At 40.3% G+C, this 12,389-nt stretch overlaps 1 protein-coding gene across 2 annotated transcripts in view; it reads right to left on the bottom strand.

Moving 5' to 3' along the window:
• Positions 1 to 12,389, bottom strand: part of ADGRG4 (adhesion G protein-coupled receptor G4) — a 145,193-nt gene that overhangs the window by 19,376 nt on the left and 113,428 nt on the right. For both annotated transcript variants that reach the window (XM_069746998.1, XM_069746999.1), the window contains exons 19-22: positions 11,044 to 11,312; positions 8,577 to 8,673; positions 6,874 to 7,154; positions 5,961 to 6,062 (exon numbers count right to left, since the gene is read on the bottom strand). In XM_069746998.1, the coding sequence (XP_069603099.1) occupies positions 5,961 to 6,062; positions 6,874 to 7,154; positions 8,577 to 8,673; positions 11,044 to 11,312 (749 nt within the window). The remainder of the gene's footprint in view (positions 1 to 5,960; positions 6,063 to 6,873; positions 7,155 to 8,576; positions 8,674 to 11,043; positions 11,313 to 12,389) is intronic.

Raw genomic sequence — 12,389 nt, 5'->3', positions numbered from 1 at the left:
GATTACGGCCTTCTTAATAAGATCACTGTTAAGTTTCAGTATCCCTTGCCATTGATATCTGACTTGTTTGCTCGGATTAAGGGGGCTAGTTGGTTTACTAAGATTGATCTTCGTGGTGCGTATAATCTGGTGAGAATCAGGCAGGGAGATGAATGGAAAACGGCATTTAATACGCCCGAGGGTCATTTTGAGTATCTGGTGATGCCGTTCGGACTTGCCAATGCTCCATCTGTTTTTCAGTCTTTTATGCATGACATTTTCCGTGAGTATCTGGATAAATTCCTGATTGTTTACTTGGATGACATTTTGATCTTCTCTGATGATTGGGAGTCTCATGTGAAGCAAGTCAGAATGGTTTTCCAGGTACTGCGTGCTAATTCCTTGTTCGTGAAGGGATCAAAGTGTCTCTTCGGTGTGCAGAAAGTTTCATTTTTGGGGTTCATCTTTTCCCCTTCTACTATCGAGATGGATCCGGTTAAGGTCCAGGCCATCCAGGATTGGACTCAGCCGACATCTCTGAAAAGTCTGCAGAAATTCCTGGGCTTTGCTAATTTTTATCGTCGCTTCATCTGTAATTTTTCTAGCATTGCCAGACCATTGACCGATTTGACCAAGAAGGGTGCTGATTTGGTTAATTGGTCTTCTGCTGCCGTGGAAGCTTTTCAGGAGTTGAAGCGTCGTTTTTGCTGTGCCCCTGTGTTGTGTCAACCAGATGTTTCTCTTCCGTTCCAGGTCGAGGTTGATGCTTCTGAGATTGGAGCAGGGGCGGTTTTGTCACAGAGAGGTTCTGGTTGCTCAGTGTTGAAACCATGTGCTTTCTTTTCCAGGAAATTTTCTGCTGCTGAGCGTAATTATGATGTGGGCAACCGAGAGTTGCTGGCCATGAAGTGGGCATTCGAGGAGTGACGTCATTGGCTTGAGGGAGCTAAGCATCGCGTGGTGGTATTGACTGATCATAAGAATCTTACTTATCTCGAGTCTGCCAAGCGCTTGAATCCTAGACAGGCCCGTTGGTCGTTATTTTTTGCTCGTTTTGATTTTGTGATTTCGTACCTTCCGGGCTCTAAAAATGTGAAGGCGGATGCTCTGTCTAGGAGTTTTGTGCCCGACTCTCCGGGGTTATCTGAGCCGGCGAGTATCCTCAAGGAAGGAGTCATTGTGTCTGCCATCTCTCCTGATTTGCGGAGAGTGTTGCAGAAATTTCAGGCTAATAAACCTGATCGTTGTCCGGCCGAGAAACTGTTCGTCCCTGATAGGTGGACTAGTAAAGTTATCTCTGAACTTCATTGTTCGGTGCTGGCTGGTCATCCAGGAATCTTTGGTACCAAAGAGTTAGTGGCTAGATCCTTCTGGTTGCCATCTCTGTCACGGGATGTGCGTGCTTTTGTGCAGTCCCGTGGGATTTGTGCTAGGGCTAAGCCCTGCTGTTCACGTGCCAGTGGGTTGCTTTTGCCCTTGCCGGTCCCGAAGAGGCCTTGGACACATATTTCGATGGATTTCATTTCTGACCTTCCCGTTTCTCAAAAGATGTCGGTCATTTGGGTGGTCTGTGATCGCTTTTCTAAAATGGTCCATCTGGTGCCCTTGGTTAAATTGCCTTCCTCCTCTGATTTGGTGCCTTTGTTCTTCCAGCATGTGGTTCGTTTGCATGGCATTCCTGAGAATATTGTTTCTGACAGAGGTTCCCAGTTTGTCTCGAGGTTCTGGCGAGCCTTTTGTGGTAGGATGGGCATTGACCTATCTTTTTCCTCGGCCTTCCATCCTCAGACTAATGGCCAGACCGAACGAACCAATCAGACCTTGGAAACATATCTGAGATGTTTTGTTTCTGCTGACCAGGATGATTGGGTGTCATTTTTGCCGTTGGCTGAGTTCGCCCTTAATAATCGGGCCAGCTCGGCTACCTTGGTCTCTCCATTTTTCTGCAATTCTGGGTTCCATCCTCGTTTCTCTTCAGGACAGGTTGAGTCTTCGGACTGTCCTGGTGTGGATTCTGTGGTGGACAGGTTGCAGCAGATCTGGACTCAGGTAGTGGACAATTTGACCTTGTCCCAGGAGAAGGCTCAGCTTTTCGCTAATCGTAGACGCCGTGTGGGTCCCCGACTTCGTGTTGGGGATCTGGTTTGGTTATCTTCTCGTCATATTCCTATGAAGGTTTCCTCTCCTAAATTTAAACCTCGTTTTATTGGTCCGTATAGGATTTCTGAGATTCTCAATCCGGTGTCTTTTCGTCTGACCCTCCCAGACTCCTTTTCCATACATAATGTATTCCATAGGTCGTTGTTGAGAAGATACGTGGCACCTATGGTTCCATCTGTGGAGCCTCCTGCCCCTGTTTTGGTGGAGGGGGAATTGGAGTATATTGTGGAGAAAATTTTGGATTCTCGTGTCTCTAGACGGAAACTCCAGTATCTGGTCAAATGGAAGGGTTATGCTCAGGAGGATAATTCCTGGGTTTTTGCCTCTGATGTCCATGCCCCAGATCTTGTTCGTGCCTTTCATGTGGCTCATCCTGGTCGGCCTGGGGGTTCTGGTGAGGGTTCAGTGACCCCTCCTCAAGGGGGGGGTACTGTTGTGAATTCTGTGGCTGAATTCACTCCTGTGGTCACAAGTGGTATTGCAGCCTCTGGGCTTCCTCCCTCAGGTGTTTTGGTGAGCTCGTTGGCTGCCTTGCTATTTAACTCCACCTGAGTCTGTCTTCCTTGCTCCTTGTCAATGTTCCAGTGTTGGATCTGAGCTACTGCATCTTTTGTTGTGAATTCTGTGGCTGAGTTCACTTCTGTGGTCACAAGTGGTATTGCAGTCTCTGGGCTTTCTCCCTCAGGTGTTTTGGTGAGCTCGTTGGCTGCCTTGCTATTTAGCTCCACCTGAGTCTGTCTTCCTTGCTCCTTGTCAATGTTCCAGTGTTGGATCTGAGCTACTGCATCTTTCCTTGGGCCTGCTGCTCTGCTAGATAAGTGCTTCTAGTTTGTTTTCTGTTTTTTCTGTCCAGCTTGCTATTAACTTTTGCTGGAAGCTCTGAGAAGCAGAGGGGTGCACCGCCGTGCTGTTAGTTCGGCACGGTGGGTCTTTTTGCCCCTTTGCGTGGTTTTCGTTTTAGGGTTTTTTGTAGACTGCATAGTTCTCTTTGCTATCCTCGCTCTGTCTAGAATATCGGGCCTCACTTTGCTGAATCTATTTCATTCCTACGTTTGTCTTTTCATCTTGCTAACAGTCATTATATGTGGGGGGCTGCCTATTCCTTTGGGGTATTTCTCTGAGGTAAGTCAGGCTTGTATTTCTATCTTCAGGCTAGTCAGCTCCTCAGGCAGTGCCGAGTTGCATAGGTAGTGATAGGCGCAATCCACTGCTGCTTATAGTTGTGTGAGGATAGATCAGGTACTGCAGTCTACAGAGATTCCACGTCTCAGAGCTCGTCCTATTGTTTTTGGTTATTGCCAGATCTCTGTATGTGTGCTGATTACTGCACGCTGTGTTGCCTGATTGCCGGCCATAACAATCTTTCCTGTGGCCTGCTGCTCTGCTAGATAAGTGTTACTTTGTTTTTGTTTCCGTTTTTTCTGTCCAGCTGTGCTATTCTCTTTTGCTGGAAGCTCTGAGACGCAAAGGGTGCACCGCCGTGCCGTTAGTTCGGCACGGTGGGTCTTTTTGCCCCCCTTTGCGTGGTTCTGCTTTAGGGTTTTTTGTAGACTGCATAGTTCTCTTTGCTATCCTCGCTCTGTCTAGAATATCGGGCCTCACTTTGCTGAATCTATTTCATTCCTACGTTTTGTCTTTTCATCTTGCTAACAGTCATTATATGTGGGGGGCTGCCTATTCCTTTGGGGTATTTCTCTGAGGCAAGTCAGGCTTGTATTTCTATCTTCAGGCTAGTCAGCTCCTCAGGCAGTGCCGAGTTGCATAGGTAGTGTTAGGCGCAATCCACTGCTGCTTTTAGTTGTGTGAGGATAGGTTCAGGTATTGCAGTCTGCAGAGATTCCACGTCTCAGAGCTTGTTCTATTGTTTTTGGGTTATTGCCATATCACTGTATGTGCGCTGATTACTGCACACTGTGTTGCCTGATAGCACAGCATAACAATTGTCTAAGGGTTTTTCCGTCTGTCTGTCTTTCTGTCTTTCTGTCTGTCTGTCCTGGAAATCCCGCGTCTCTGATTGGTCGAGGCCGCCAGGCCTCGACCAATTAGAGACCGGCACAGCATTGACATAGAAATCCCACGTCTCTGATTGGTCGAGGCCACCAGGCCTCGACCAATCAGCAACGGGCACAGCGACGATGATGTCATAAAGGACGTAGACATCTCACGTTTCTGATTCAGCGACGGGCACAGTATCGACGTAGATGTCATAATGGTTGCCATGGCGATGATGATGTCATAAAGGGTTGCCTCGACCAATCAGCGACGGGCACAGTCTGCCGCGAATTCTGGAATCATCATTGTCCATATACTACGGGGACATGCATATTCTAGAATACCCGATGCGTTAGAATCGGGCCACAATCTAGTATATATATAAATATATATTTATTTTTGTTGCCTATATATATATATATATATGTATATATATAGTGGGGGGGGGTTATTTTAAAAATTACAAAATGGAAAATGGGCTGATGCTAAAAATTTCATTGAAAAAGATCATTGAAAATCTGTCTAGACCTCTGACTAGAATTGAAAGACTGTTGTCTGGCTGCAAAATGTATTTACAAGCTGTGATACTTTCAAAAGGGGGTGCTACTAGCTAATGTCCAGGCAGGATTTCCTTTTTGTAATTTTTAAAATGTAAAAGATGAAAATGTATATATATGAGTCTCATACATGCATACCACCAGTTATGGTGGAGTTTTCTTTTTCCGGGTGCCATATCCCCTGATAAGTCCCGGTGGGATGAAAGGCATTGGGAGGTGGTCCCAGCTGGAATGGCATCTATTTTCTCCTGATTTGGAAGGGAGGTGGTCCCGGCTGGAATGGCAATTTTTCCACTGAATTGGATTATGGTGTAAAGCCTTCAGCTCAACAGGAGAATTTATGAATACTGTGGAGATCTTATTTCTGATTGGATGGGTGAGATTGTTCCTATTCCCTACTATTGATCTCCATTGTACAATTGGGGCAAAGTGAGCGACGTGTCACTTCTACATACAGATCACTCGGGCCCTAATGGTTTATTTTTGTCTATTCTTTGCTACATTGCCAGTATTACTGATGTTGATGGCTTTATGATAGACAGTCTTTTTTCTTACTCGACTATTTTGGTTCATATGTAAGAGTCTTGTTCAGGGATATTGACTTTTATGGTTGTTGTGTCCATATATTATTATTATTATTATTATTATTATTATTAAATGTTAAGTTTTGAAGGTCCCTAATTTTGCTAATTTTGAACAATAAAATCTTGAAGTCCCCCATCGATGGATAAATATAAAAGTTACAAGTATCAGAAAATGGCAACGCAATCCAATTTTTTTTAAAGTTCAGAATTTTTTTTAACCACTAAAATATGTTTAAAAACCCTATAAGTTTGATATTGCTGTAATCATACTGACCTAAAGAATCAAAAATTAATTCCAAAAAACAATGGTGAAAATGTGCTTTTTTTAAAAGCATTTAAATGCACTTGCAATTTTTTTCCCTACTTTTCAGTACATTGTATGGTAAAATGAAAAGCGTCATTCAAAACTTCAAAACTATAAATTGTCCCCAAAAGACAAGTTCTCATGTGGCTATGTTGACGAAAAAATAAAAGTTATGACTACCGAAAGAAAGGGAGGAAAAAAATAAAAGCGTTAAATCTAAAGAACGTCAACTCATTATGGGGTTAATTGTGATTTATTTTATAAAGCACAAAGAAAAACAATCAAAAAGTCCATTGAAAGAGTTACCCCAGAAAAAAAGCAAAAAGGTGACTCAATCACCCATGACAGATTTTAAAATAGTATTACAGTAAAATGTAACCGCACCTGAATAATTGTCAATTCTACACCTGCCACAGCAAAGGTACATCCTCCAATGTTTTCTTACATTCTCCTTAATTAGACAGTGGAACACGAAAATAAAAAATCCTAATATGGAAGAAAAATTAAGAATGTAAAATTTATTGCATTTAATGACTCTTTATTGGCATATTTAAGGCATGTGCCATTACGAAAGTGCTCACTACATAGTAGTATCTACATCTACATTTATGACTTTTAAGAGTTAATCCAGCACTACACTAAGAACATTTGCACTATCACTTCTAATTAAGTAATATTTTTAAACATCTTTCAGCTGAAAAAAGTTTCAGCCAACTTGCGGTAATTTCAAATGATTGGCGGTCTGTGATCAATTAGCTAAAATAATAGTTTTGATTGAAACTGTACCCATTAATCAACTTTAGTCTAAAATATATGGGTACGTTATGATGAACTAATGAAAAAAAGAATTAAAATAAAAGATAGGACAAAGAAAAAAGTATTTGTATTATACAATACAAATTTGCATGGAATAAATCAAATAATCTTTTTAATATTCTATTAGGCCCTCACTTTCCTTCATCCCTTGTTCCCTTTCCCGTTTATATCCTGGTACAAATCTTTCCTCTTCCCCCATTTTTTTTTTAGGTATGTTAATGTCATAATAGTAAAAGAACACAAAGAAAATAAAAAAGAAAAATAATAAAATAGAACACAACACATCATTAGCAAATTCATTAATTCAACACAAGGTTCCAATGCAAAGCATCCTTATGACTAGAATTTAAAAGGGAATATGTTCTATAGCTTGTAAAATGTTACAGATACGAGTTCCTTATGTAAACACATGTAATTGTTAAATTTACATTTATTTTGTGATCTTTGTATTTTTTTAGTTCAAAATATTTGCAGCACGTACCTAGTAATGTATTAAAAATAACAAATAGATATGAAAAGGCGACTCGTACAGGACCCCAGGCCAAGAAGATAAAACCCCAGGTTAGTCCAAGTAAGAGGCCGAGACTGAGAGTACTTTTAATGTCGTGCAGGAAGAGCGTCTTCCAATCCTTTGTCCGGGTAGACTTTAGGGTCTTGATTTGTACAAGTACAACGATGAACATAGAAATGTTGAGAAAGAAGATCAATCCGAAATAGCATACCACAGCCGTGTAAAATACTGTATCGTTCCTGATCCAACAGCTGCAAAAATAATTGATATTTGTAAACGGAAAACAAAAATGTAGTAAAATCACAGCTTTGCATTTACTCAGTTTTTAAAGTAAATATCCTATTTTTTTGTGGAAAACGTAAATGAGTAGCTGAAATTTTCGAAAACGTTTGATCATTGGGAGTACGTATGACAGAATTCCTACCAATTGCTGAAACAACAGAGTAGAAGTACTCAGCCAAGGGACACTAAACCAGGTTAAAGGGAACCTGTCACCTGAATTTGATGGGACCGGTTTTCGGTCATATGGGCGGAGTTTTTGGGTGTTTGATTCACCCTTTCCTTACCCGCTGGCTGCATGCTGGCTGCGATATTGGATTGAAGTTCATTCTATGTCCTCCGTAGTACACGCCTGCGCAAGGCAATCTACTGAGGACATAACATGAATTTCAATCCAATATCGCGGCCAGCATGCAGCCAGCGGATAAGGAAAGGGTGAATCAAACACCCGAAAACTCCGCCCATATGACCAAAAATCGGTCCCGCCAAATTCAGGTGACAGGTTCCCTTTAAGATGATTTTTAGTACATTTAGTTTGAAAGAGGAGAGAAGCAGCAGGAATATGATCCCGTCCTTGTATTCAGTACCTGTTATAGATAGTATTTTATACCTTCCTTTGATTATCATTTAAACAATTTATATCTAGATATATAGCTTTAATAACTCTGTGCTTTGTATTAGATTTATAGGTATAGTTCAAAAAAGCAACGAGACAGGATGTTGGTTTACCGAAACTACTGAGAATTGCTGAAAACGTTGAGACCCGGGTTACACTGGGTATTCGGGGTAGTTACCAAAATCAATGATTCACAGCCTTTATGCTGATAGCATCTGTGAGTACAATAAAACCCTTATGTTCGGGTCAGATAAAGCTTTTTCACATCAACTGATACTGTTGTGTGTGTTGTCTCCGACTGATTGCCGCCCTGATTTGAACAACACCGGCAACGTGTTCGAGGTCCTTGGTGTCTACCCTAATGCTCTTCCACAACACTGTGCATGACTCCAGGAGGAGAAAAACCATAGCGTATCGCTTCACCTGTCCATTATCTACTGTTTAAAGGATAGATGAAATTTGTAAACTTCATAGAGCATGCTCTCTTTCTAATTCTCACATACTGGGGTCCTTAAAAAAAAGAGAGCATGTGAAATACTTGCTCATGTAGTCACCTACCTTGTACCTATACAGGCAATGGCCCAGATGTTTAGCGCATTCGATGCTGTGATCACATTTTTTTTTTACTTACACAGTGTTTAAAAATAATTAAAAGAGTGAAAAATAAACATAATTGGTATCAGCCAGCACTATTGTGACAATCTATACTATAAAATGTATGTGTTATTATTTATGCAAAAGCAAAACATTATTCAGAGTAAAGCCGATTAATACTTACAATACAGCAGGGTTCTCTAACTTCTTGTCCTCATACATGTCTCCATAAAAATGAACATTAGCAGAGAGTAATGCAGCAACAACAACTAGAGGGATTCCTGTATCAGAAACACATAACAAATGAATTATTTGATCATGTGGACAGAATAAACTGTTTTTGTTCCGGGATTAAATGTAGAACATCTACAGTATCGTGAAAAAGATTTACACGGGTTTCGGAAAAAAAGCTGCAAAGTAGGAATGTTTTCATAAATAGCAATGATACTAGATTATTTTATCAATTAACAAAATGTAAATTGAATGAAAAAAAAAAATCTATATCAATATTAGGTGTGACCGCCATTTGCTTTCAAAACAGCATCAATTCTTCTCTTTACGCTCGTACACAGTTTTTGAAGGAACTTGGCAGGGAGGTTGTTCCAAACATCTCGGAGAACTGACCACAGATCTTCTGTGGATGTCGCTTGTGCAAATCCTCCTGTCTCTTCATATAATCCCAGACAGACTCCATGGTGTTGAGATCAAGGTTCTGTGGGGTCATATCACGTCCGGCTAGTTAATTACCCCTTCAGGACTCAGCCAATTTTCGTTTTTCCAGTTTCATTTTTTTCCTACCCTTTTTCAAATAGCCATAACCTTTTAATTTTTATTTCAACAAACGTATGTGGGCTCGTTTTTTGCTGGATGAGTTAAAGTTTTGACTGATATTATTTATTTTACCATATAGAGTACAAAAAAATTCCAAGTGTGGTGAAATGGTGGGAAAAAAAATGCAATTCCTCCATTGTTTTTCGGGTTTTATTTTTGGGGCAGTCAATGTCCAGTAAAAATTACCTGAAAACAAGATTCTCCAGATCACTACCATTAAGTAGATGCCAAACAAGGATAGTTTTTTTACTATTTTGCTTGGCTTAAAAATTGAACTGAAAAAAAATGTGGTTTGTGTCTCAATTTTTTGAGATCCACAATTTTTTTATTTTTCCATCAATTGAGTTGTGTGAGGGCTTGTTTTTGTGTAATGTTCTGGTGTTTTTATTTACACAATTTTAGGTTACATATTTTGTTTTAATTGCATTTAGATTTTTTCACTTCACAGTATTTACCAATCAGGATAATTTTATAGTTTGATAGATTGAATGCTGTGATGCCAAATAGTTACCGTATATATTTTTTATTTTTGACATTATTTTTATATTTAATTGGGAAAAATGATGGATAATTCACATTTTTATGTTTTTTATTTGTTTTTTTAATATTTTTAAAACCTTTATATTTTTCACGTTTTTGTCCCTTTAGGGCAGGGGTCCCCAACTCCAGTCCTCAAGGCCCACCAGCAGGTCATGTTTTCAGGATTTCCTTTGCATTGCACAGGTGATGCAATTATTACCTGGGCAAGACTAAGGAAATCCTGAAAACATGACCTGTTGGTGGGCCTTGAGGACTGGAGTTGGGGACCTCTGCTTTAGGGTATTGAACCTGCAGTTGTTTACTATAAACAACAATATTACAGCATTACTGTATATTTTAGAAATCAGTGTCTTGATGCTCATTACTACAACAGTGGGAAAAGATTGCCAATTCCAGATGTACCATGCTGATATAGACTACTACCTAAAAAAACTGAATGCTGTCATAAATTCAAAAGGTACTCTATTTTTCAGACTATGATGCACTTTCTTCCCCCAAATTTGGGGTTAAAATGGGGTGGCGTCATGTAGTCCGGTCTCAATGACGAGCCTGAGTACTAATATTTTCTTGAAGCCCAGGGCCCATAGCCTCTTACCACCGGAACACCCCCTTCTTCCAGTCCAGGCGCCGTAGCATCGCCCCACTCCTGCCGCCGGCTTCTTGCAGCAGCGACCCTGCCCCCTATGACTATGCTCCACCGTCCCCCCCCGGTAAGCTAAATTCAGACTGTAAGTTGGACCCCTTTTGACGCATTAAAAAAATGTTTTCTTATTTTCCTCTCCAAAATTTGGGCTTCCTCTTATTGTCCGGTGTTTCTTATAGTCAACAAAATACGGTACTTCAACAAAGTATCAGTTTTTTTTCCTCCCGACAAGATTTCAGTTTATTTCTCAATGGATTTGCACAGATTATGGGCAACATTAAAGGTGGAAAAACTTCTGAAATTATTCTTCTTGGTATGATTTTTTTTTTTTTTACATGACAAAAGTCTGGCATCTTATCAGAGGTGTGTAGACTTTTATATCCACTATGGTATATAAGTAGCTAAGAGAAAATTCCAATAGATTCCTATAAAATAGCAAATATTGTAAACTATCCACATGTCAGAAGAGCCATGGAAAATCACTAACTGTATTTATAATCCCTGTATAGAAAATGTCTTCACCCCAAAATCCTCAATTTTCATTGCATTTCTTATTGATTCTGGAACATGAAGAAACAATTTACAGCAAATATTTTGGTATTACAATGTGGAGCAAATAACTGGATCCATTACTCACCCCAGCCAGCGATACAAAGTTTTAATATGTATTTATGGATGTAGGAATTAAAAACTTTGACAAATGCAAAATACATATGTACGGCTTCCAGGCCCATCCACGTGAATGATGTTAGCAAGAAGTAATGTAGAATCGCTCCGACGAAGATACACAAGCCTGTAATTCTGAATGATGACAGCCACTCGTTGACCAAGAACACCAAATTAAGCATCAACAGCGAAAAGCAAAGATTCATCAATATTTTGGAAGGGTAATCTCTTCTAAGTTGTCTGAAAAAAATACAAAAAGCATAAACAATGCGAAGTCTTAGTGCACAATGAGAATAATACATGAAATATTGACTTCATAACACAATATATGGGGCAGCATGGTGGCTCAGTGGTCAGCACTGTTGCTTTACAGCACTGGGATCCTGGGTTCCCACCAAGAACAACATCTGCAAGGAGTTTGCATCTTCTTCCTGTGTTTGGTGGGTTCCTTCCAGGTTCTCCAGTTTCCTCCCAAACTCCAAAGACATACTGATAGGGAATGTACATTGTGAGCCCCAATGGGAACAGTGATGATGAAGTCTGTATAGTGCTGTGGAATTAATGGCATTACACAAGTGAGTAAAATGAATAAATATTTCAGATATTCCAGGCTTCCTACCACCTCAGAATTGTGCCTGAAGAAGGATATATTACTGCCTGAGGTGCTATGATTGATGCACTAATTAGCTTTGGCAATTACTACAATAAATTCCTGGACTTCTATAAGTGCATTCACCTTAAAGAATTAAGTAATAAAATGTTGTGGTTCCTATCCTTACAGCCCATGGGCCATGACAAGTATTAACCAGAGAGAAGGAACTACGCTTCAGACTTATTGCTCAATTAAAGATAAGCATTTATTTAATCACCTGTAACAATGTTGAGACTTAGGGGACAATTTATCAAAGTATTTATACCAGAGTACTGCCTCTACCCCATTTGTAGCAGCCCACCAAGCAGAAACATTGTAAGGCTTATCCTCCTTACAAGCGTATAATATTGAAGATGGTTGTCCAATATATATTTTATTCAGGTCCCTAAATTAGAAAATGATGGCATCAACTTCCAGTACCTCCATGGATTCAGGGCAAGCTACTCCAGAGGTCCATTTGGAATTTCAGATGAGCGTTTCAGGTAATCACAAGCTACAGTGGTCTTCTGGCTTCTGAGCTCAGCAGACATTGCTTACGGAGGTTGGGCAGAGCAGCAATCGCTGCTCTCTATGCGGCCTATTTGCTTCCAAGTTGGCGGCGCTCCTAAGCCTGCACCCTCAGTAGAGTCAGACAATATCCGGCTGGAGATACTTGGAACCAGCTG

Source organism: Ranitomeya imitator, chromosome 2, assembly GCF_032444005.1.
Source record: "Ranitomeya imitator isolate aRanImi1 chromosome 2, aRanImi1.pri, whole genome shotgun sequence".
NCBI classification, from domain to species: Eukaryota; Metazoa; Chordata; class Amphibia; order Anura; family Dendrobatidae; genus Ranitomeya; species Ranitomeya imitator.
Note: the sequence above shows the minus strand (reverse complement) of the source record. Positions and strands in the feature narration are given on the sequence as shown.